A 23,221-nucleotide genomic window follows, 5' to 3' on the forward strand; every position below is an offset into this window, starting at 1 on the left:
CGCCACGCCCCCTTCATTGGCGTCTGGTGACGTCAGCCCACGTCCGCGCCCCCAAGGTTGAGGCGCCCTAATCTCTTTCACTTGGCAAGTCCTCAAAAGGGGAATTCCACCAATTTTTCCAAAAGAATTCCACGATTTCGTCGTTGCGTTATAAACAGCGGTGGGCGAAGTGCACAAATCATGTGTTTCAGTTAAAGTCGAGACACCCAAGGTAAAATATTACTCCAGTAGCACTAGAAGTTCCTCCCTTTAGACCTCCACTTGAGTAAAAGTACTAAAGTATTTACCTTCAAATGTACTTAAGTATCAGAAGTAAAAGTACTAAAAGAGTAATTCTGGCTCTGATGTCCTGTTATCATTTTTATAACCAGACTCGCTTCATGAACTCATTTCAGGTGAAAGTCCTCCAGCGTCTCTCTTGGTAAACCAGTCTTTTAATAGAACGTCATTAATTAGTGCTTTAATAATTAATAAGTTAGGTTAGTTCATCATTTATGTTGAACAGACTCTCCCAAAGTTTTACGCTGCTGCGCTGACGTTGAACCGCGTGCTGCACTGGGTCGGTATGACCAACAGGTCAAAACCAGCTCTAAACAAAGTGACCGCTGGGCCCTGATTGGTGCTCTGGCTTTGCGCTTCTTTCGTTTTGACATGTTACGTTTTTATACACACAGAAACCAAAAGGAACGACAGATTTCTCAGAATGTAGGAGGAAAAAGTCGATATTAGACTCTGAAATGTAGTGGAGTGAAAGTAGAAAGTCACCCAGAATGGAGAAACTTCAGTACAGATACACGAAAAAATACTTAAGTACAGTAACGAATTACACTTACTTCATTACTGTCCACCACTGTTTATTAGCAGTCATAATTGGTTGACACCACAGGGATTCCCAGTGGTTGAATGATGTATTTGCCTAATGCATGCTGGGTATTGTAGTGAGAGAAAACTACAAACAAAAACTCCAAAAAAAAAAAGACAAATTAATAAACAGTGTCAAACTGACCTGGCTGAGGGGTGCACTGCTGCAATACAGATTATTACATAACATGACAATTAACATATTAATAGGCAGTTTAAGGCCAGAATGCCACCTTTAAGGCTGATACTTATGAACTGTTATAAAAGGCACCTCCAGGCTCACTTTCCTCCTTGAGTGTATCTATCGTCATTTAGTTACTCCAGTCTTTCTCTGTTTCACACTGTTATAATGTGGTGTTTAACTGTCTTGTTTTTAATGGTTTTTGGTTGTATTGGACTTGTCCAGGGTATATCCTGCCTTCCGCCCAGTGACCGCTGGGATAGGCTCCAGCGACCCTGAGGGAGAAGCAGCTTAGAAAATGTGTGTGTGGGTGTGTGTGGTTGTATTGGTTATATTGGTTGTAGCGTAGTTTTTATTATTATTTTACAGTAGCTTGTACTTCCTGGTACTCCTCATCTTACATTTGAATCATGTGTTTCAAATACATGTAGGAACTTTATTTTATGCTTTCCTCACACAAAAAAAACGCATGACTTTCATGATCACGTGTTTTCAGATACTTTTCCCAGATGTGGGCCTTTCACATGTGAAGCATGTTATTTTTTTTTCCTTACACCGTTATTCATTCCCTCACTTTCCACATGTAATTTTATCTGTGTAACATATTATGTGATTGTATATTTACATTATGTCACATTTGCTCACGTTTTCACATTGTCATGTGCTTCCTATTATGTCACAGGTTTTTATAGGTGTGAAGTGCAGTGTAACTTTTCTAAAGGGTTAATTTGTTTATTTTTTACAGTACTGTGCAAAAGTCTTAGGCACCCAAGACACATTTTTAAAATCTATTTATTTGTGTTGTTTGTGTTTATTTGCTGAGAAAAGTGTTAATATTTGAATAAACAAAATTGATAGAATGTTAATTAATAATGATTTTATATCTATCTAATATCTATCTATATATCTATATATCTATATCTATATATATCTCTCTCTCTCTATATATATCTATATCTATATCTATATATATATATATATATAATAGTGATTTTCTGGATGTTGGTGTGTTTGTTTAACCATTTCCAAGCCTCTCCTCGAGGAAGCCCAATATTATATGTAGTTAAAAAGCAGCTCTGGTTTGACCAATCAGTGCTCAGTAAATTGAGCTCATGATGTCACTGGTGATATTAACAAGTCTCTGTGGCGGCTGTGAAGGTGTCAATAAAAAATATGGACCCAAGAAATTCTTGTTACTTTTTATTGTTTTTATGTTTATTTGAATTATGAATATGACTTTATTCTAATGTACATTGTCATAAACTCACTGCTGAGGTCAATTGTTAAAAAATTTACTTAGATGCCTAAAACTTTCATGCAGTACTGTATGTAGTTACATAAAACATTTTAGAACAGTTTATACTTTTATTAAGTTCTGTTTACATGTTATGTTTATGTATGCTAGCGTTCCAAAGGTTTAGAAAAATGTTATTTTATTCAGTATTAACTTACACAGTGTAGAAATGCTGAGAGGCATTAAAAGGCATTTCAATGTTTTATTTAATAGGTTCAGTGTTTGAGAACACCAAAAAACTATTAAATGATAAATAATATACTGTAATAATCTAATTACAGTAATTTGTTGATACATTATCTGCTTGAGATGTGATCACCACGTTTGTAATATGAGACATTTGGGATAATTATATTGTATAACATTTTTATGTTCTACAGTTTTTTCAGTCTTTATAGGAGCACCTACAGCTCTGTTCATCATTCTGGATGAACAGCTAACTTTTTTTTTCAAAGCTTCCTAATAATTAATGTAAATCATCCTATTAGAATTTTTCTTTAACTATTTTTCTTGAACTTTATACCATCTATACCATCAGAATTTCACACATCGTCACTGTTGGAACAAATCTTGTACCTCCGAAACAGTAACCTCACAGGAGAAGGTGAAAACCTTAACTTTGAATGGAAGTTAATAGAAGCAGATATACACTATATTTCCGTATTCGCTTGTCTGCCTTCACACGCATATGAACTTGAGTGAGATCCCATTCTTAATCCTTTGCAGCTATAACTCTTCTGGGAAGGCTTTCCACAAGGTTCAGGAGTGTGTTTATGGGAATTTTTGACCGTTCTTCCGGAAGCGCATTTGTGAGGTCAGACAATGATATTGGACGAGAAGGCCTGGCTCACAGTCTCTGCTCCAATTCATCCCAAAGGTGTTCTGTCAGGTTGAGGTCAGGACTCTGTGCAGGACAGTCAAGGTCTTCCACACCAAACTCGCTCATCCATGTCTTTATGGATATTGCTTTGTGCACTGGTGAGCAGTCATGTTGGAACAGGAAGGGGCCATCCCCAACCTGTTCCAACAAAGTTGGGAGCATGAAATTGTCCAAAATCTCTTGGTCTGCTGAAGCATTAAGAGTTCCTTTAACTGGAACTAAGGGGCCGAGCCCGACTCCTGAAAAACAACCCCACACCATAATCCCCCCTCCACCAAACTTTACACTCAGCACAATGCAGTCAGACAAGTACCGTCTCCTGGCAACCGCCAAACCCAGACTCGTCCATTGGATTCCCAGATGGACAAGTGTGATTAGTCACTCCAGAGAACACGTCTCCATTGCTCTAGAGTCCAGTGGTGGCGCTTTACACCACTGCATTCAATGCTTTGCATTGTGCTTGGTGATGTAACGCTTGGATGCAGCTGCTCGTCCATGGAAACCCATTCCATGAAGCTCTCTATGCTGTTCTTGAGCTGATCTGAAGGCCACATGAAGTTTGGAGGTCTGTAGTGATTGACTCTGCAGAAAGTTGGTGACCTCTTTGCACTATGCCCCTCAGCATCCGCTGACCCTGCTCTGTCATTTCACATGGCCGACCACTTCGTGGCTGAGTTGCTGTCGTTCCCAATCGCTTCCACTTTGTTACAATACCACCGACAGTTGACTGTGGAATATTTAGTAGTGAGGAAATTTCATGACTGGACTTGCTGCACAGGTGGCGTCCGATCACGGTACCACGCTGGAATTCACTGAGCTCCTGAGAGCGACCCATTCTTTCACTAATGTCTGTAGAAGCAGTCTGCAGGCCTAGGTGCTCGGCTTTATACACCTGTGGCCATGGAAGTGATTGGAACACCTGAATTCCATGATTTGAACGGGTAAGTGAATACTTTTGGCAATATAGTGTATTTCCAAGTAATTCTGGACTATTTCTGCTGGTCTACTTATTATGAAATAGAGCTGACACATTCAATTGATGTAAAAACATGCTCTGAGAGTGATGATATGAATCTGTATAGTAAACTTCTTGCCTGTTTATTTAAATCAAATAAACTGTGGAAGTATTGCACGTACTGTCAATAATGTTTTACTTTTTTTCTATCATGTGACTTACAAAGAAAACACGACAAGCTGGAAGATCATCACCTCCACATGGTTTAATAATTTAGGACCGTACACAAACTGGAGGACAAAACAAAACACAAAGCATGAGAGGGGGAAAAATAGTTAAACTATAAAATCTTACATCTTTAGGCAAAACTCATTAAAAAGTGGCATAGTGTTAACAGGAGGTGTTGGAATAATAAAAAAAACAATAAACTGCAAAAGCTTACAGCAATCCAGAACAAAGTACATAAAGCTGGACAATCAAATAAATATGATTGAAGAAGAGCAGCTCTGACTGACCTCACAACAGATTTCAGTACAAGTGGACCAATTTATCTCTATGCTGGCAGCACACTGAGCATGGCGAGGAAGACGATATGGAAGCAGTGAGTGTACCTGTGGAGGGTGGGTTGTGGCTTATGGTGGGGTAAATGGAGGCAGCATTAGGCGGGCACTGAACACACTGAGGTCAGCAGGATCATATCGACTTCCCTTCCCACAGCCACATAAGCAAGGTGTCCACCAACAAAATGTGATGTTCCTCTTAATTTTGCACCAACCAGTGCTGAGACAACTTTCTGGGAACGTTCTGTATGTGTTCTGGGTCGAGTGGGGTGAGGCCGGTGATTACACTGAAATGGCCTAGTCAGACCAGGCCCAGTGCCTGTGGTCAAGAAGTGCAAACGGAGCGCTGATCTAAGATCAGATTCTCCTCAGTCAGCGCTGATTGTGTTTGCTGTCGCATAAGAAGTGATCCCTAAACAATAGCCCCTGGCTTGAAAATACAGCCTCAGATCACTGGAGTGTACTGAACTACTAGCATGCTTATTGTGCTGCATGCATTTAAATGAACAGCAGAAAAAAAACGAGTATCATTCTTAAGCCACAGTCGTACTAGACATTTGCAGTTTGCGTCACCTTGCTAAACGGCCGTGTCCGAAGATTGGCAATGAAAAAATCCTCCACTCTGGTAAAGTTTTGGTGCGGTCAAGCTAACTGCACCAAAACACAAATGTGAACATAATTCTATCAGATACAGATATACTTGCGACAGTATAGTGTCACATACTGCTCTGTAGCAAATACTATATAGATAATGAGCAGGGTTGTCAACAGTGGAGTGACTTGTGTGGAGCTCTGGTTAGCCAAGCAGCTAACACTGAAGTTAGCAAGCTGGCTAACTTGCCTACCACAAACAGAAAAAAAACCACAAAAAGGATGCCGTATCATGCCGTCTGTCTTTCATGTGTTTATTTATAGCCAGCGGGGAGGAAACGATTCAACAGTCACGCTTAGGCTGTGAGTACACTGCACGACTTTTAAAACCTTATCAGATTTCTGAAATGGAGAGCGTCACAAGCTTAACATCAAACGTCAAAATTCCTTCTCCTTTTGTCATGAGGGCGCTCACACTAGACAACAAGACAACGAGAGAGTATAACACAATTAATGAGTCTGGGCTTCGAATAAGAACTCAAACCCCCAGACGTCCTCAGAAATCACATGGCGCAGATAAAGCTTAATCTACTGCACCAGACCTGTTTGTACTTTTACGCGCAGCTTTGACATTATAAACATGATAACGGCTCTTATTTGCCTGTGTTTTACACACAGCTCCTCTATCTCAGTACTCCACTGATCAGGCTATGTGTATTCTCTTTTTTCTCCACTCTTCTAGCTCTCTGATTGGCTTTAGTTTGAATCACTTGTTGAGTAAATCTCTGACCTTATCACACTACAGGACTCATCAAACAACAGAGGGCTTTCGATCACTTCAGAGTTCGATCAGAGGGCTAAAGACCAACTCATTTCTCCGCTCACACTACCAGAACATTCCCAACCTGGAAAATCACTTCAGATTGTAAAATTTGTCACATGGGACAAATCAGGGATAAAATCAGGCAAAAAAAATCATGTAGTGTACACCCAGCCTTAGACTCTAGTTAAATGAGCATTTTAGTTATTCACTGTGAAGGACATCACCTTCAGACCTCAAAACTTCAGCCCAATGACTCAAATTCAAAGTTCCGCAAAACTAACCTTGACTCAAAATTTCACACAGGACATTTATTCGCTCAAGAAGTCTCACTGTGTATGTGAATCATACTGAAAAGTCATTTTAATCATAAAATTCTGGTTGCAAATGTGACTGGGCCATTAAAGTACAAATTCAAGCTTTTTGCCTGGCTAAACTGTGAGCAGAGCGGCATGGAAGAAGAAAAGAAGTCACTACGGCTTTAAAAACTCCAGCAGAAGCGCAAAAACGCCCAAAAAGTTTACAGAGTTGCCAGTTTATTAGGTGTATTCTTATTATACCTTATAACCTAGGGGGTGGGCATTATTACGATATTTATCACAATATGCTTTTCTGAGCATATCGTAAATATCGTCCGTATTGTTTTGTTACAAAGAGAGTGTAAATTGTCCAGTTTAACTGGATTTAGTACAGCTGAGTGTGTAAACGTTTAATAAAAATCACTGTACTCATCATTTTTGATAGTATTGTTTAAATCTGAGTTGGGGATTTTTTTCTTGCCAAAAACTAACACTTGTGTTGCATATCATGCATGGCTACTCACTGGCCATTTTATCAGAAACATCTATCACATAGGTGGACTTTGTATGTTTATAGTTGCACACTGTAGCCAACTGTATCCCACCTGTTGCATTTATCAGCCCCCCTCTACCCCATTCATCATCAGAAAGGGACCATAGGGCCTAATATACTGGCAATTCAGTGTATTTTAATACAAAGACTAGTCAAGACCATAACAGGAGTATCCACAGTTACAGCAAGCACCTCTATCCACTCTAAAAAATCTAATCACATTATCTCTGCTTTGGGGCTATTATGTGTTTAGTGTCTCAAGCTAAGATGACTGATCTAGAATCAGCTTTACCCATTCAGCCCATATGACAAGATTTACTAGGAGTACAAAGGCTCAACCTTAGATCAGTAGTCCAACAGTTTCAACAAATATCTTCTGACCTTTGTAACCATTGACTGGCTTCAGGCATTACAACACCTATTTACCAGCAATCAATCAGGACTTCCTAAGTCTATACATTCATAACGACAATTTCTATTCATTATTCTTAGGGGGCTCAACTAAAAGTAGATCTTTGGCCATTTGGCCAGGTTAATGCTGTTTAATGAGCCCACACAGTCAAAAACTAAACAATTTTGGGACATTGTGGGTTGTATTGGACTGATATTCTCACTTGATGCATGAGTTAATGCACAATGTGTGCATAATATGGATTATATGTCTTGCAGTTGAAAAGCATATCCATATAATATGGATCATATGTCTTGCTGTTGAAAACAAGACAGATGTGAAGTGTGCCGACAGTGCTCTTTTTGGGAGACATAGCCATCTACATATTAAAGGGCATAATGGTGCAGTTTAACAGGCGCTTGTTTGTGTGGGAGAGATAGAGAGAAGGATAGTGCGTTTCATAAAAGAGCAGAGATGTTAGGATGGCATGGAAGAAGGAAAAAGAGAGGGAAGAAACATTGGACTGCGGCCCACGGAAAGGCCCCCTTTACTGGACATTATTGTGGGCGCACAGCCGAGCCGCCTCGCTGGGCATTATTGCTGGCTAACGCCCATCTGCTGGTGGTCTGTCTCTGCTTCCTCCTCCACATCTGCATGGTACTGCTCATATGTGTCATCATCAATGTCTGGAAGACCCAGGAGCTAGAAAACAACATCATAGTCATGCTAGGAGACGTATTATCCATACATTTGCTTAAAAAAATCTATATTAACCAGTTTTTCCTTCATTATTCCAAACATACTCACTTAGCCAAGACGTGTGATGTCTGAAGTTTGCGTCTATAGTTAGTGCTGGAGCTACAAGGCTAATGAAGCTAACAAGAAATTGAAGTTTATAGCTAACCACATGGTTACATCAGAGCCAGTTTATGAGGATCCCTATCCCTCCCGTTATATCAAAAACAGGACTGCTAAACAGCAGAGGGCGCCGGCGAGTGAGTCCTCAATGAATGGGACTGAATGGAGCTCAACGGCTAAAAATGAAAAGTTAAAATATGTGCTGGGCGAGTGATTAGAAACTTTCTTTAATTTTAGAAAGTAGAAGGATGCATTTCACTAAAAAAACAAAGTAAACTCGCTTATATGTTTCCTTTCTTTCTACAGCAAACGGGTTTTGGGCAGCAGGAGCCGGCTATACTGCTAGAGCGTGATGATTGATGGGCGAGCGGAGCAGCTCATTGGCTGTTCGCACTCTCTGACGTCATGAGGCACCGTTTTAATCTCTTAGCTCAAGTTTAAAAGCTCTTAAAATTATAACAGTGGTGTTAAAATGTTTTATGCTGCTCTGTGTTCAGGAAATGACTGCGTTCTTTTACATTCAAAATTTAAGCATATATAAACTACGATTTTGCTCAAATGCTCCATATCAACCCATTCATTTTGGACTCACTCAGGAGCGCCCTCTAGTGCTTGAGAAACCCAAAGACATCGCAGAGCGTGGGAATACTCCTCGCTACAAGTTCTCTGGCTACATCACAACACACTTCTCAAAATGGCTACTGCTGTTGTTTTTAGCTATAGGACTTCAGTGCCCGCCTATAGGATACAAAACAATGTGTCATATAGCGCTAGAAGCCAAAAAAGTAAGAGCCACTTAAGTGATACTTTTTTAATCCTACAAACGGGGAAATTCCACCTCCACATTTAACCCATCCGTGAAGTGAAACACCACATACACACTAGTGAATACACACACACACAAGGGGGCAGTGAGCAGCCCTACCCACGGCGCCCCGGGAGCAGTTGGGGGTTAGGTGTCTTGCTCGAGGACACCTTAGTCATGGACTGTCGGTGCTGGGGATCGAACCGGCAACCTTCCGGTCACAGGGCCAGTTCCCTATCCTCCAGCCCACGACTGCCAGTATAATGTTGTTTTGCTATTTTTTGCTATTATGTAACAAAAATAGTCATAATTTATTTGTATGCAACCATATTTCTTTTTTTTAACCTCTTCTAATTAAAAGTCTGTTTTTGTTACTCTGCTTTTATGACTAAATTTTTCATTTCTGTTGGAACAAAATGATAACATTCTTAACTTGTAGCGGAAGTTAATGTAAATTTTTCTGACCATTTCTGTTGGTCCGTTCATCATGAAAATTTAACACAGTATAAAGGAGCTTTTAAATGATCCAAAAGAGTAAAAGAAAACCCCAAAAAACTGAAAATGGAGATACAAGTTTTTGTGTGATATTGACAATATGTAAATGATCTTTGTTGTGATTGGCTGCCCTGTATTCCATCTAATTCGAAAAGCAGAATGGGCTAAAGCATTAATTATAACTTCATGAATGAGTGGAACTAAACTACTGCAGGCAGTATAGATAGATACATGCAAATGTGCTGGTTTAATAACATAATAACAAAAAACAACCCAAGCTGTGTCCCCTGACAGTCTGATCAGTAGTAAATGTTGTAAACTAAAACTTTTAACAGTATTTACAGACTTCTTTAAGCTCTTATGTCTAAAAAGTGAGGAAAATACAGTTGTCCACAAGATGGGACTTCAAACAACCCAATATGGTGTGAAGCAAGTGTGTGAAGATCCAGGCATGCAGTTCATGCAGTTCAGGAGCTACTGAGGTATACTGGGCCAAAGCTAGAACCGGTCATGGCATTTATGTTCAATTTATTTTGGGCCAATAATGAGTGATAAATATACTTTTTTAACCTTAATAGAACTTTCAGTAGCCCTTAACTGTATATTCCAGTCACCTTTTTAGTATGTGATCAGTTGTCAGTCCCCTGGTTTAAACAAAACTAGGTTCTTATGGAGAGTATGTTTAATATGTTTCAAGCCATTTGCTTCAAATACAGCCTGATCTATCAGTATTATGTTCCAGAGTCCATACCAGGAACAGTTGTTAGCTCCTTACCAAGCCAAGCTTTATTACACACTTCTATAATGTAGGGAAAGCTCCATTAGTTTGCACTGACGTCCCTGTAGTTACTGAATAATAAGCCTTAGTATACAATAAGCCTGGAATGTTAAGGAGTTAATATCTTCATGCATTAATACAGATTTTATTTTTGTGTGTGCACTTTTACAACAGCTTCAATTCAATTGTGAATTAGATTTCATATCTGGAAGTTTCTGTTTTATAACCGATATTTTAATAGGTCAGATCCCAGACTGCTGTTGTTGTTGTTGTCAATGATTAATTGTCAACTAATGACTTGGTTATCAGCCAAAAGATTTTTACATTTACATTCCTAGTCCCCAATTGCTCCCTGGGTGCCATGGATAGGGCTGCCCACTGCTCCAGGCAAGTGTGCTCACTGCCCCTAGTGTGTGTGTATTCACTAGTGTGTGTGGTGTTTCACTTCACGGATGGGTTAAATGCGGAGGTGGAATTTCCCCATTTGTGGGATTAAAACAGCATCACTTAACTTAATTTAACTTAACTTAGTCTCAGCCTGTGTGTGTGTGTTCTTGTAGTGCTATACTTTTGAGGACCCCATATCTTCACTATGACAGGACTATCTGAAATTTGTTAGCCTCATCACAATTACTTTTTTATTTGAAAACTAAAAGAGCAGAAAAATTGCCTTTTGGATACTGAGGTTAAGGTTAGGTTTAGGTTTAGGGGCAATGTTATTTAGCCACAGTAACACAAAAATCAATAGAAGTCTATGGATGTCCTCATATGTATAGCAAGACAAACATGTGTGTGCTTGAGGCACAGAGCTCTCACAGGTCTGAAGGATCTGAAGACTTTTTCGAGGACCTCCAGCAAGGTTTTGTTACCACAGGAGGAGATGTAGTCCTGGGCCAGCTGCAGGAATGGCAGACAATCCTCGCTCTCACTCCACACGTGCTGTAAACACACACACAGCCCATCACAAGTCACAGCAAATACACACTTGTATGCATTTCCCCCCACCTATAGTGAAGTGTTAATGAGTTGGTAATACAGTGCAGCTGATAGCAAGTCAGTGCAGCACATGTAATGAAATCAAATCAAAGGGGATTATATTAAACTACGTGTGCATGTCGTTCCCAAAAAGGAATGTCCACCAAACAGAATTCAATTTAGATCATTTAAGATTTATGAAATCACTGTGTGTGCAATATCAAACGTGGGAGGACAGTGACGTGAGTCAGTGTACACATAATTCAGAGATAACTGTGGTCAAGAGATAAATCACCTGAACACACAACATTACACAGTTCTTGTTATTAAAACTCCCACAATGGTGTGCTTTTAGAGCTGCACTAAACTGTAAACTGACTTAATACATTTACTGGAAATGACTGAGATCAGCTGAGATCACCTGACCTTTCTCAGATTAAAGGGACATTCCACTGATTTTTTTTCAATATTTCTGCATAATTCAATGGTTAAGATAAGCAAATATATGAATATACAGTATTATAAAAATATTCATACTGGTTTCATGTTAAATGTGCTGTTCTAGAGAAACTTGCAGAATCAGAATTGGTCACAATGTTAGTGAAGCAGTTAATGATATTACATGTGATGGGCTGCCTACACGTAAGACATGGTTTTATGAGAGTTTGGAGATAGTTGTGGTCTGAAACTATTTCTTTTTTAATCCATTTGTGGCACAGAGGCACATGTGTGTGCAAATCATGTTTTGTTTGTTATCTAAGTGAAAATGAGTTAACACAACTTCTACAGAGAACACACTTCTACTTATTTGGCGAATTTAACATATTGGGGGGAAAATGTGGGCTACGCAAATGTCAGTGCACATTTGTTTTTGCCAACATGTTAAGTTACATAACAGTAAATGAAAATGTGGTGGGTAACACCTCCGCCTTCTACGCTGTAGACTGGGGTTCAATCCCCACCTGGGTAAGCACCCTACACTAAACCAATAAGAGTCCTTGGGCAAGACTCTTAACACCACCTTCGCCTACCTGTGTAAAATGATCAAAACTGTAAGTCACTCTGGATAAGAGCATCAGCCAAATGCCCTAAATGTAAATGTAAATAAATGTAAAGCAAATGAGTAAATATCGTGCACTAAAGTTAGCAGCTATTTATCACATAAGAGTTTTCATTTGTATAGGGTGTGTTATTTTCACTTCAAAAATCAACAAAGTATGTAATTTGACCAGGGGTGTTCAAACTTTTAACTGTAGGATGAGTTCACACAAAATAGTAAGCAGAAAAGAAAGATTTATGACTAATTTGGTGTTATTAACATTGCATGTAAAGACACAGAGGTCACGTGTACGTGCACTATTGGTTTTGGACAGTCAATTAACAGCCATGTTTGTGTTATAGACATAGTGACCCCTGGTTCCTATCACCACAACTGTAACGAAATCTGGGTCTATAGGTTTCTCTACCCTGAACCATTTCACATCAAATAAAACAGCTGAATTATGCAGAATTTACAAATTCCTATTTAAGAGTGGTGGTGATGCCATTCAGGTTACACTGGGTCATTTAATAATAAAAAAAATCTTGCCATAACAGCAAAATAGTTCAAAAAAGGTCTCTGGCTGGTTCAAATGAACACAGTTCATCTAACTGGGTTAAATGCGGAGGTGAAATTTCCCTGTTGTGGGATTAATAAGGGTCACTTAATAACATTGAAATGAACAGGCAAGCTAATCCATGACAGCCAGTTAAAATTTTGATGTCCTAAGCACATCAGAGCAATGCCAAAGTAGGACTATTTCGTTGAGCTGACAAGGTTGTCCGAAGTGCCTTATAGCTGCCAATTGTAGGGTTCAAACTCCATGACATTATGGTTTTTACAGCCAAGTTCTTTGCCAGCTGGGCTATCACAACTATCATTCTTTCTCTGCTTGTTCTTGTGGGAAAGCACATAGTGACTCCCACTGGTCTCACTAGAGAAAGGGGAGAGCGCTGAATAAGGCAAAAGGATGGGCTTCGGGCCTTTAGTGAGCCTCCCTGCCGTCTCCTTCCTGGTACAGCTCACAAATATTCCTGTTTACAGCCTCAGGTTTGATGTATCAGCATTGGCACTAATTTAATAGTGTGCACAGCGTGCAGCCTGCCAGCATCCACACATCAGTCACTCACTGCATGGTTATATAAAGGCAACTCAGGACACCTACTGCAGGGCCTAAGCTCCAGTTATATGCTTTAAACAGGTCCATTCATGAGACTTTATATATCAAAACCAGCTGTAATTCTTTTTACATGGGCATTTCCTAACTTCTATTTATCTCTTAGAATAAAGCAGGCTGTTTTTGTTACTGTGCCTTTCAGACACGTTTATATGCAAATGACCTCTGTTCTCATTGGCTGGTTATGACATCACAGCCGTGATGAATGTTTTTGTAGCTTAGCTTTCATATATATGGACTGCATGGAGTTGGCAGTGGATGCTAGGTTTGAATTAGGTTTTCATGAGCCTTCTTTCAAATAAGCCAGGAAAATTTATTCTTCTGTGATATGAGTCCTTTAAAGAAACTCAGGCATGGAGCTGTCTCTGAATTTCAGCCTGGTGGTTACCAGCCGTGATTCACAGAGCACAGAGAAATCAGTCTTTCACTTAGAGGAAGGACCAAGGTCATTACTAATGGAAGTTTATTATTTCCTTCCTCAAATCATATGACCAGGTGTGACTCACTGGGATGTAGCTAGGCATAGTGCACAGCAGTACTTTACCACTAGTAGGCAAATTCAAGTGATATTCTAGTATGCTACAGTTTGTACACTGCAGAATTACTGCCCATCCACTGGTTTCCATCACTGTACCCTGAATAAAGCATGTCCAAAGCTGTAATAAAAAGTATAAATACTATTTATATAACTGATTAATCTATAAGCCATTAACTGGAATAATCAATTAATTCAGCTATTATGCCTAGTATTAGAAGCTGACTGATTAAACAACTAATCAAACCATTATCTCTAGTGTAAGACACAAGGTCTCACTTTTGTTTTGGAGAACTCTGTAATGTCAAGTAGATTCATTCCTTATTGGTTCTTTACAGTATGACAGCAAATAACTTATTTCCATAATCAATTAATCTATCAGTCATTAACTTGTCAATCGATTAATCAAACCATTATTCATAATATAAGATACAAGGTCCCTTTATGGTTTTGGAGAACCTCCTAATGTATAGGTTGACATAGTGTAGTGGATAACACCTCTGCCTTCTATGCTGTAGACTGGGATCAATTCCCTGCCTGTACAAGCACCCCACACTATACCAATAAGAGTCCTTGGGCAAGACTCCTAACGCTACCTTTGCCTACCTTTAACCAGAACCATTATGCCTAATAAAATATATAAGGTCCCACTTTTACGGCATTTGGCTGACACTCTTATCCAGAACAACTTAGAATTTGATCAATTTACACAGGTAGGTGAAGGTACTGTTTGGAGTCTTGCCCAAGGACCCCTATTGGTATAGTGTAGGGTGCTTGTCCAAGCAGGGGACTGAACTTCAATCTACAGCATAGAAGGCAGAGGTGTTGCCCACTACACTACACCAAACACTACTTCTGTTTTGGAAATCCCTATAATGTCAGGTAGAATAATTCCTTGGTAGTTCCTTACAGTAGGGCTGCAAATAATGAGTTTTTCTATAATCGATTAATCTACTGGGCACTAACCGGTTCATTGATTAACTGATTACTACACTATGAACCACTATGCCAAACATAAGAAAGAAGTTCCCGCTTTTCCATTAGAGAATGCCTTAATGTGAGGTAAGACCATTATTTAATGGTTATTTAAAGTACAGCTGCAACTAATGACTATTTCAATAACTGATTAATCTATCATCCATGAAAAAAACAGCACCACGAAAATGGTGGAAAACAATGCCGTTGGAGTTTTATACTGTAATTTGTTTGTCATCATTGCCTAATAAAGTATAAAATGATCGATTCATTAAAGCATTCACCCATATTTCATATATTGTCCATATATCGTATTTTATTTAGAACACGTACTATCGACCAACACTATCTCAGGCGCACCAATGCTTTGGAATGCAGCTTACAAGACCCATATGCAACAAGCATTTTCTTCTTTTATGGTGCAACAAAATACGGAAGCTATAGCGCCCCCTATGCTTCATACTGTACTGCAATCACAAGGAATGATTTCATTATATACATAGAGTGTAGCAACATTAATTTATGTAATCACTGAAGTATTGCAGAGCCTGCTGTGACTCACACTTCTGGTTTGGGTTTCTCTGTCTTCTTTCTGCTGATTTGAGCATTAATCAGGTTTAGTAACTGGAGCCCTGTCTTCCCAGTGCCTGCAGATAGGGGGATGGAGTTATTTCTGAGCACTGATCTCTGCCCTTGGGACTCCTGTGCAGCAGTGTAATCTAGGTTGGGTGTGGGATGTTTCAGCATATGCGTGTAAGGGCGCTGGGATAATGCGCGTGTGAATGAGAGACAGACAGAAAGACAGACAGTGAGAGAGCCAGGATGAGAGGAGAGTGTTAGCTGTATTCTCCATGACATAATGTCTAGCACACTATTTTGAACAGAGCTGAAGAGGCCACGCGAAGAAGACAGAAAAACATGCTTTCCTAGGCCAGGCTGCTCAACACCTGATACCCAGAGCAGGTCCCATGTTGGGGTTACGTCACAAAGAGGACAGTGCAAGTCTGCACTGGGACACTTCCCTGTCATAATCAACTATTCATTACACTACGACAGTGCCTGTGAGAGAACACAGCCACTGAACTGTGCAGGCTTTCAACCCTTCTCCTCACACAATACACTGTGGTTGTGCAGTGCCGCCGAGCAGTCTGAGCATGGAGCCACTTCTCCCCCCACCCCTCTGACCAAGGAAATCTAATATAATGTGCTTGCTGAATTAAACGTATACACCGATCAGGCCTAACATTATGACCACCTCCTTGTTTCTACACTCATTGTCCATTTTATCAGCTCCACTTACTGTATAGCTGCACTTTGTAGTTCTACAGTTACAGACTGTAGTACATCTGTTTCTCTGATACTTTGATAGTACCCTTTTACCCTGTTCTTCAGTGGCCAGGACCCCCATGGACCCTCACAGAGCAGATACTATTTGGGTGGTGGATCATTCTCAGCACTACAGTAACACTGGCGTGGTGGTGTGTGTTGTGCTGGTACGAGTGGATCAGTCCATCAGCAGTGCTGCTGGAGTTTTTAAACACTGTGTCCACTCACTGTCCACTCTATTAGACCCTCCTACTTTGTCAGTCCACCTTGTAGATGTAAAGTCAGAGACGACAGCTCATCTGCTGCTGCATAGTTTGTGTTGGTCATCCTCCAGTCCTTCATCAGTGGTCAGAGGACGCTGCCCACAGGACACTGTTGGCTGGATACTTTTGGTTGGTGGACTGTTCTCAGTCCAGCAGTGACCCTGAGGTTTAAAAACTCCAGCAGTACTGCTGTGTCTGATCCACTCAGACCAGCACAACACACACTAACACACTACCACCAGGTCAGTGTTGCTGCAGTGCTGAGAATGATCCATCACCCAAAATAGTATCTGCTCTGTGAGGGTCCATTGGGGTCCTGACCACTGAAGAACAGGGTAAAAGGGGGTAACAAAGTATCAGAGAAACAGATGGACTGCAGTAACTGTAGAACTAAAAAGTGCACCTATACAGTAAGTATCACCACGCCCAATACCAACTGTGACACAGAGAGGTATAAAGCCCCCAGCACTGGAGGAGTAGAACTTCTCTGGAGTATTGCAGCTCTATCCAACATGAAAATACAACGATTTCAGAATCATATGGGCAGATATTTGCTTATGAAAAATATAATCATCGGACAGATATTTAGTTTTGACCAATATTTTGAGCTGATATGTGATTTCTTATCCAGAACCATATATCCTGTATGTATTTGGGAACTGCAGTGAGTTTAGGTGATACTAAAATATAGGCTTGGATTTTATTCATTTTATTCACTGTAAACCTCTATTACGGATGGATCACGGTCTAATGAGACCTCTGGGCGTCACACACTGACAATTATGCAAAACATTAAGAGCAAAAATAGAAAAGTAGTTTTGTTTGTAAGTGTGCACTTTGAACAGTGTAATTTAAACAAAGAAATATGTTGCTCAGTTAACCTGCAGTAATAATGTGCTATTACGTCCTGCACGGTCAAGTATCAGCACACTCTCAGTTATTATGAAGCTTTGGATTGTTTTATATGAGGTAAGGTATGGGCTGAGAGGCCTTTATTTCATTTATTTAATCAATACATATTCAAAGGCTATTTGAAGGTCCAATTTTTGCATCTGCAGTAGATGGTCCCCAGCTTTTGCTCAGTCTGAGGCCTCCTGTGACTCCTGACCTGGTCAGTAATCCAGCCTTGTCCTGTACAAATAAGTGTTGCATTTTTCTGTAATGCTAATATAAAATGGTAACTTTACAGGAAAAAGCAAAAACGCTCTTTACTTTTAATGTAAGTGAACGTAATAACTTTCATTTTCCAAGGGACCGCAGACCATTTCTATTGGTCCACTCAGCAGGACATCCTTTGATGTGAAGGATGGCTGCTGTGCTGAAAAATAAAAACCCAAAAGTAGAGATACAGGGTTTATTCTGGACAGGGATGATATATTCTATACATATTTATGTATTATTATTGCAGATATAAGACACAAAGAGTATCCCCACTTCCCACATGGGTGCATCCCTGTGGGACCCAAGACCTTTGGGGCGAGCAGCAGTGGCATTTGTGATCCAGAACAAGTCACAAGCCTAAGGTCACCATGCCAAGCGTCAGCAAGCGTCAGTGGAGCTGATGGAGCTCCATTCACTGCTTTATGGATGAGCTGGATCGAACCAGAACTGATCATCCAACATCGGTAGTGGACCTCACTAATGCTCAGTCAAATCCTCACAGCAATGTTCCAGCAGCCTTCGCAGGAGAATAGAGGCTGTTACTGCCGCAAAGCTGAGAAAAATTCCCTATTAATATCCCTGACCACAGAAGAAACTAAGGCATCTAAAAGCCCTCGGCCATAAAGCGTAGTAATAGTGCACCACTACTTTTTTTTTTTTATCCAGTTTTCGAAGTACAATGAAAGAATGCAGGCTGCAAGCCACGAGGGTGACGTCATCGGCCTCCCTGGAGTCCTTACTGGGTCTGAGAGCGGCTGAAGGGAGGATGGCGTAATCGCTGGTTATCGAGCACGCGCACATGGCCTGGCTGGATCTCAAATGGATGTGCACTCGCTATCTAGTGCACTGCACGAAAGAATGGCTCCTACATCCAAATGCCGCACTAAAATGGGAGCCGTCTGGGTTTCAGCCTCCCCCTCTCTCTCCCTCACGACGCTGAAGTCGTCCTACTCGCCAGCTTGTTATTCGAATTGCCCCGTTCCACCTTAAATGGCGCAGCAGGTACATTCTGACGGCATATTATCCAGCTTCTTTTTCCCGTCCCACCTTAAATGGCTCCGCAGTTACATGCAACTTTTCGAGCAAGAAGCTGTGGAACCATTTAAGGTGGAACGGGAAAATGTGCACAACAGTCTGGGGAGCAGAAAGCGACTACATAATTTAAGGTGGAACCAGCTAGAGAATCCGAACAAGAAGCTGTAAAATGGGACGCCAGAATGTAACTGCGGAACCATTTAAGGTGGAATAGGAGAATACGAACAAGCTGGAGAACAGGAAGCCAGAATGTAACTGCTGCACCATTTAAGGTGGAACGGGAAAATTAGAACAAGCTGTCGAAAAGGACGTCGGAATGTAACCGCTACGCCATTTAAGGTGGAACGGGAGAACTGGAACAAGAAGCTGGCGAATAAGAAGCTGACTTCAGCTTCGTCTCACACACACACACACACACACACACTCCCCACCCCCCTTCCACACGGCACGCGCGCCATTCCCATCCTCGTACTTACAAAATTGTCGCCTCCTCCCGTCATGCCGTCGGGGCACAGCACGTAGAATGAGATGCCGGGCTCGGCGTAAAAGTCCAGGCGCCTCTCGTCCACCTCCTCGGCGAAGATCAGGTCGAACGGGTTGCCCGAGCACCATTTCTCCGCCGTGTCCACCAGCTGCTTGAACTCCATCCTTCGCTCGTGTGTTCGGCCGCGCGCTGCAGCAGCACCTGAGCGCCTCGTGCCCGCCTCACTGCCGATGCTCGACGGCGAAAAACCGCGCGCGCACACACACTCACACACACACGCCCCGGAGAAGCACCGACCGCGCGCTCCCTACAGCTCCGTCCGCATGGTGATCATCAGGGCTGGATGGGCGCTCGCGCTGCCGCACACTGGCCTCTGCTCCCTCCTGCTCTCGCGCACAGGAATACACCGAGAGAGCGTGCGCGTGTCGCTGCTGTCTCGCGATGACGGCGGGCCCGAAAACACGGTGCCGTCATCACAAAGGCACCGTGCACCAAGCACGCGCCCGTTTCATAACGGCCTCACATCACTGATATTAAACTGCAAAATTAAACCTGGTCAGAGCTGGATATTAAAAGGGGCGGGGCCACTAATAAATCCCAGGATCTAAAATCCCAGGATTTTAAATGTAATTTAAACGGTCATCTACAGGGATATGCGAATTAAACATGCAGATTTATATCGAATCCGTTAAAAAAGGACAATGCATACATCCACACATAAAGAACAAAGTAAAATAAAGTTAAAAAGTAGGCAAATAAAATGTATTATGGTTAAATAAATAACACAAAGAACCGACAAGTACATAAGTCATACTGATACAAATGCAAGTCCTTAGTTTTATTAGTAGGCCATGACATAAAGTTCTCCACAATGATGGAAAAACAAAGACAGGGGGACGTGCAGAAAACTAGCCAGAGACAAACAAAACAGGGCCTAAGAGAACAAAACACAGAGCAAACACGAAGCACACAAGCAGGGGCACCACCAAAGCCCTGCGACTAATGAGAGGCAGGGCTGGGCTACAGACAACAGACAGGTGGGACAGATCACAAGAAGGCAGGACTAAGGAGACCAAAACAATTAAAGCACATGGAACAAGACAACAAAGGCTGAAAGAGAGACAGACGGGGACAGGGCGAGACAGGACGATACACATTTACATGGACATGATCTGTGTTAGTCTATGAAGTGCTAATAAGTGAAGTGATACTTTAGGAAATTCCACCTCTGCATTTAACCCATCCGTGAAGTGAAACACCACACACACGCCAGTGAATAGACGCACACACTAGGGGGCACACTTGCCCGCAGCGGTGGGCAGCCCTATCCACAGCGCCTGAGAAGCAAACTCTAGATTTGTGTATATGACATTTGCACAAATATGCTTAATAGGTTCTGACCTCATTTGTTCAACACACTTCAAAAAAGGATGGGCCTTCTTTAAGGGGTCTTTAGTAAAGGCATTGGTTCTATATAGAACCGCTTTATGCTCAAATGGTTCTTTGCATTGTGAAATGGTTCTTCAGACTGATGGAAAATGTGTTGCATGTGGTTCCAAAAAGAACCTTTTTGAAAATGGTTCTATCAAGCACCTAAAGGATTCTGCTGTTGTCACAAGCTTGACCCCCTAATAATAGCAGAATGCGTTTTTAGCGCTATATGGGACCCTAAACAACACATTCTCCATCAATTTGGAGAACCATTTTTCATGACAAGAACCATTTAAGCATGAAATGATTCTACCTTGAATCCCTGGCTCTAAATAGAACCGCTGCCTTTACTAAAGAACCCTTGAAGAACCATCTTTTGAAGTGTGCACTTGAATTAGCAGAAGACACTGATTTTCTGTCTGTCAATAAATAAATACATGTTATATATAAATAAATCAATATTATATGTAAATGAATGGCTACAAAAAGGACATTGCGGTGAAATATCAACGTTAAAGATACTAAGCAGGATATTACAAGGCTAAAAACTGTATTATAACACAGGCACATCGTACATTAGGATAAACTTGCAGCAGGTGAAAGCTTAAAGGGGAAACATCACTGCCTAATTCAGGCAATGGGATGTAAACAAAGTCATTTAGAGTGGTTTATTTAAAAATGGTTTATTGTAAAGAAATATAACGATATTTGTGATAGGAACAACTAGAGTTCTGCAACATAAATATAGTAATTTTATTTATTACCCCAAGTGGCCAGAGAATCTGTGAATCTATATGTCCTCTGAATTTTTATATGTAGTGTTGGTAGCATATAATGATTGTGAATAAAAAGGTAAATCATGTTATGTTTTTTCTCACACACATGTACACACATTTATACACACACACACACACACGCACACACACACACACACACACACACACACACACACACACACACGAGAGGGAGTATGTTATAGCTATAACACACAAGCTCAAGTGTTTCTGCTGCTTAACAGCAATAAACAGCCGGCAGTTCGTTCTCCAGCTCCACACAGACCAACTGGCAGTTTGGGAATTTAGTGTTGTCTCATCTTTAGAGTCTGACCAAATCGGCTGTCGGTCAGATGTGATCTTAAAAGTGTCCATTTTCTGTTGGTGGCAAAGTAAGAAGTAAAAACGTTCAAATGGCTTGAGCATCTCCTACAGCTGTCAGAGTCGTTGCTTAGCAACAGCGTATCAGCAGAGTGATAGTGTTTGTGGCAGACATGGCAGACAAACCAGAATCCAGCAGAACAGAACAAACAGAACATCCAACACAGCAGATAACACCAACAAAGATCAGCACAAGGGCCAAACACAGGGCCTAAATACACATGGAAAACAAGGGACAGGTGGAAAACAGATGGAGACAATCAGGGGCGGAGACATGATACGAAGGGGCTAAACCAAAACAAATGCACATGGGCTAAACCAAAACATGAACACATGGACAGGACTGGGAGGGGCCAATCATGACAGTACCCCCACCCCAAAGGCGCACACACAGAGGCACGCCAAACAAAAACAGAACAAAACCAGACAGACACAAGGAACCAAAAACAAAGAACATAACCAAACTAGACAAGGACAGGCACAGACACAGAACAGGAACCACGGGCACAGAGGCAGAAACGGGAACACTAGCAGAAGCCACAGGCACAGAAACAGGAGACAAAACCAGACGAAACATGGACAGAATGAGGATGAAACACTGGGGGGAGGAGGAGGAGGCACACCACAAAAAGACGCCGAACGAGAGACGAACAGAGGAACAACAGGATGAGGGAAACAAGCACGCAAGACATACCACGCAAAAGACAAGGGAACAGGAACCAAAATTGAAACAGGAACAGAAACTGACAGAAACTGGCACAGAAACAAAAGGAGACACAGGAACGGGAACCACCACAGGAACAGGAACGGGCACCGACGCGACAGAAGGGAAAAAGACAAAACCAGGAACGAAGGCAAAAACAAAAAAAACGAAACAGGAGACCCAGAAGCAGACACGGGAGGAACAGGAGGCCAACGGGGAACAGAAGACATGGGAGGAGCAGGAGGCCAACGGGGAACAGAAGACATGGGAGGAGCAGGAGGCCAACGGGGAACAGCAGACACAGGATGAACAGGAGGCCAACGGGGAACAGAAGACACGGGAGGAACAGGAGGCCAATGGGGAACAGAAGACACCGGAGGAATGGGAGGTCAACAGGGAACAGCAGACATGGGAGGAACAGGAGGCCAGAGGGGAACAGCAGACATGGGAGGAACAGGAGGCCAGAGGGGAACAGCAGACATGGGAGGAACGGGAGGTCAATGGGGAAAAGCAGACACGGGAGGATCAGGAGGACCAGGAGGCCCACAGGAAGGAACAGACACAGGCAAGGGCGGGATGGACAGGAACAAAGGGGTTGCAATATTCATGGGGGCAGACGAGCCTGTGGCGTCGTCCATAGAG

The 23,221-nt window shown here is 41.6% G+C and overlaps 1 protein-coding gene across 1 annotated transcript; it reads right to left on the reverse strand.

Annotated features, from left to right (window-relative positions):
* Nucleotides 1-4,413: 4,413 nt before the first annotated feature.
* Nucleotides 4,414-19,767, reverse strand: mturn (maturin, neural progenitor differentiation regulator homolog (Xenopus)). The gene is made up of 3 exons (XM_017700572.2): nt 19,284-19,767; nt 11,138-11,260; nt 4,414-8,087 (listed from the first exon to the last, which is right to left on the reverse strand). The coding sequence occupies exons 1-3, from the start codon at nt 19,452-19,454 to the stop codon at nt 7,980-7,982; spliced, it is 402 nt and encodes a 133-aa protein (XP_017556061.1). The 5' UTR covers nt 19,455-19,767; the 3' UTR covers nt 4,414-7,979.
* Between the last annotated feature and the right edge of the window lie 3,454 nt (nt 19,768-23,221).

Source organism: Pygocentrus nattereri, chromosome 1, assembly GCF_015220715.1.
Source record: "Pygocentrus nattereri isolate fPygNat1 chromosome 1, fPygNat1.pri, whole genome shotgun sequence".
NCBI classification, from domain to species: domain Eukaryota; kingdom Metazoa; phylum Chordata; class Actinopteri; order Characiformes; family Serrasalmidae; genus Pygocentrus; species Pygocentrus nattereri.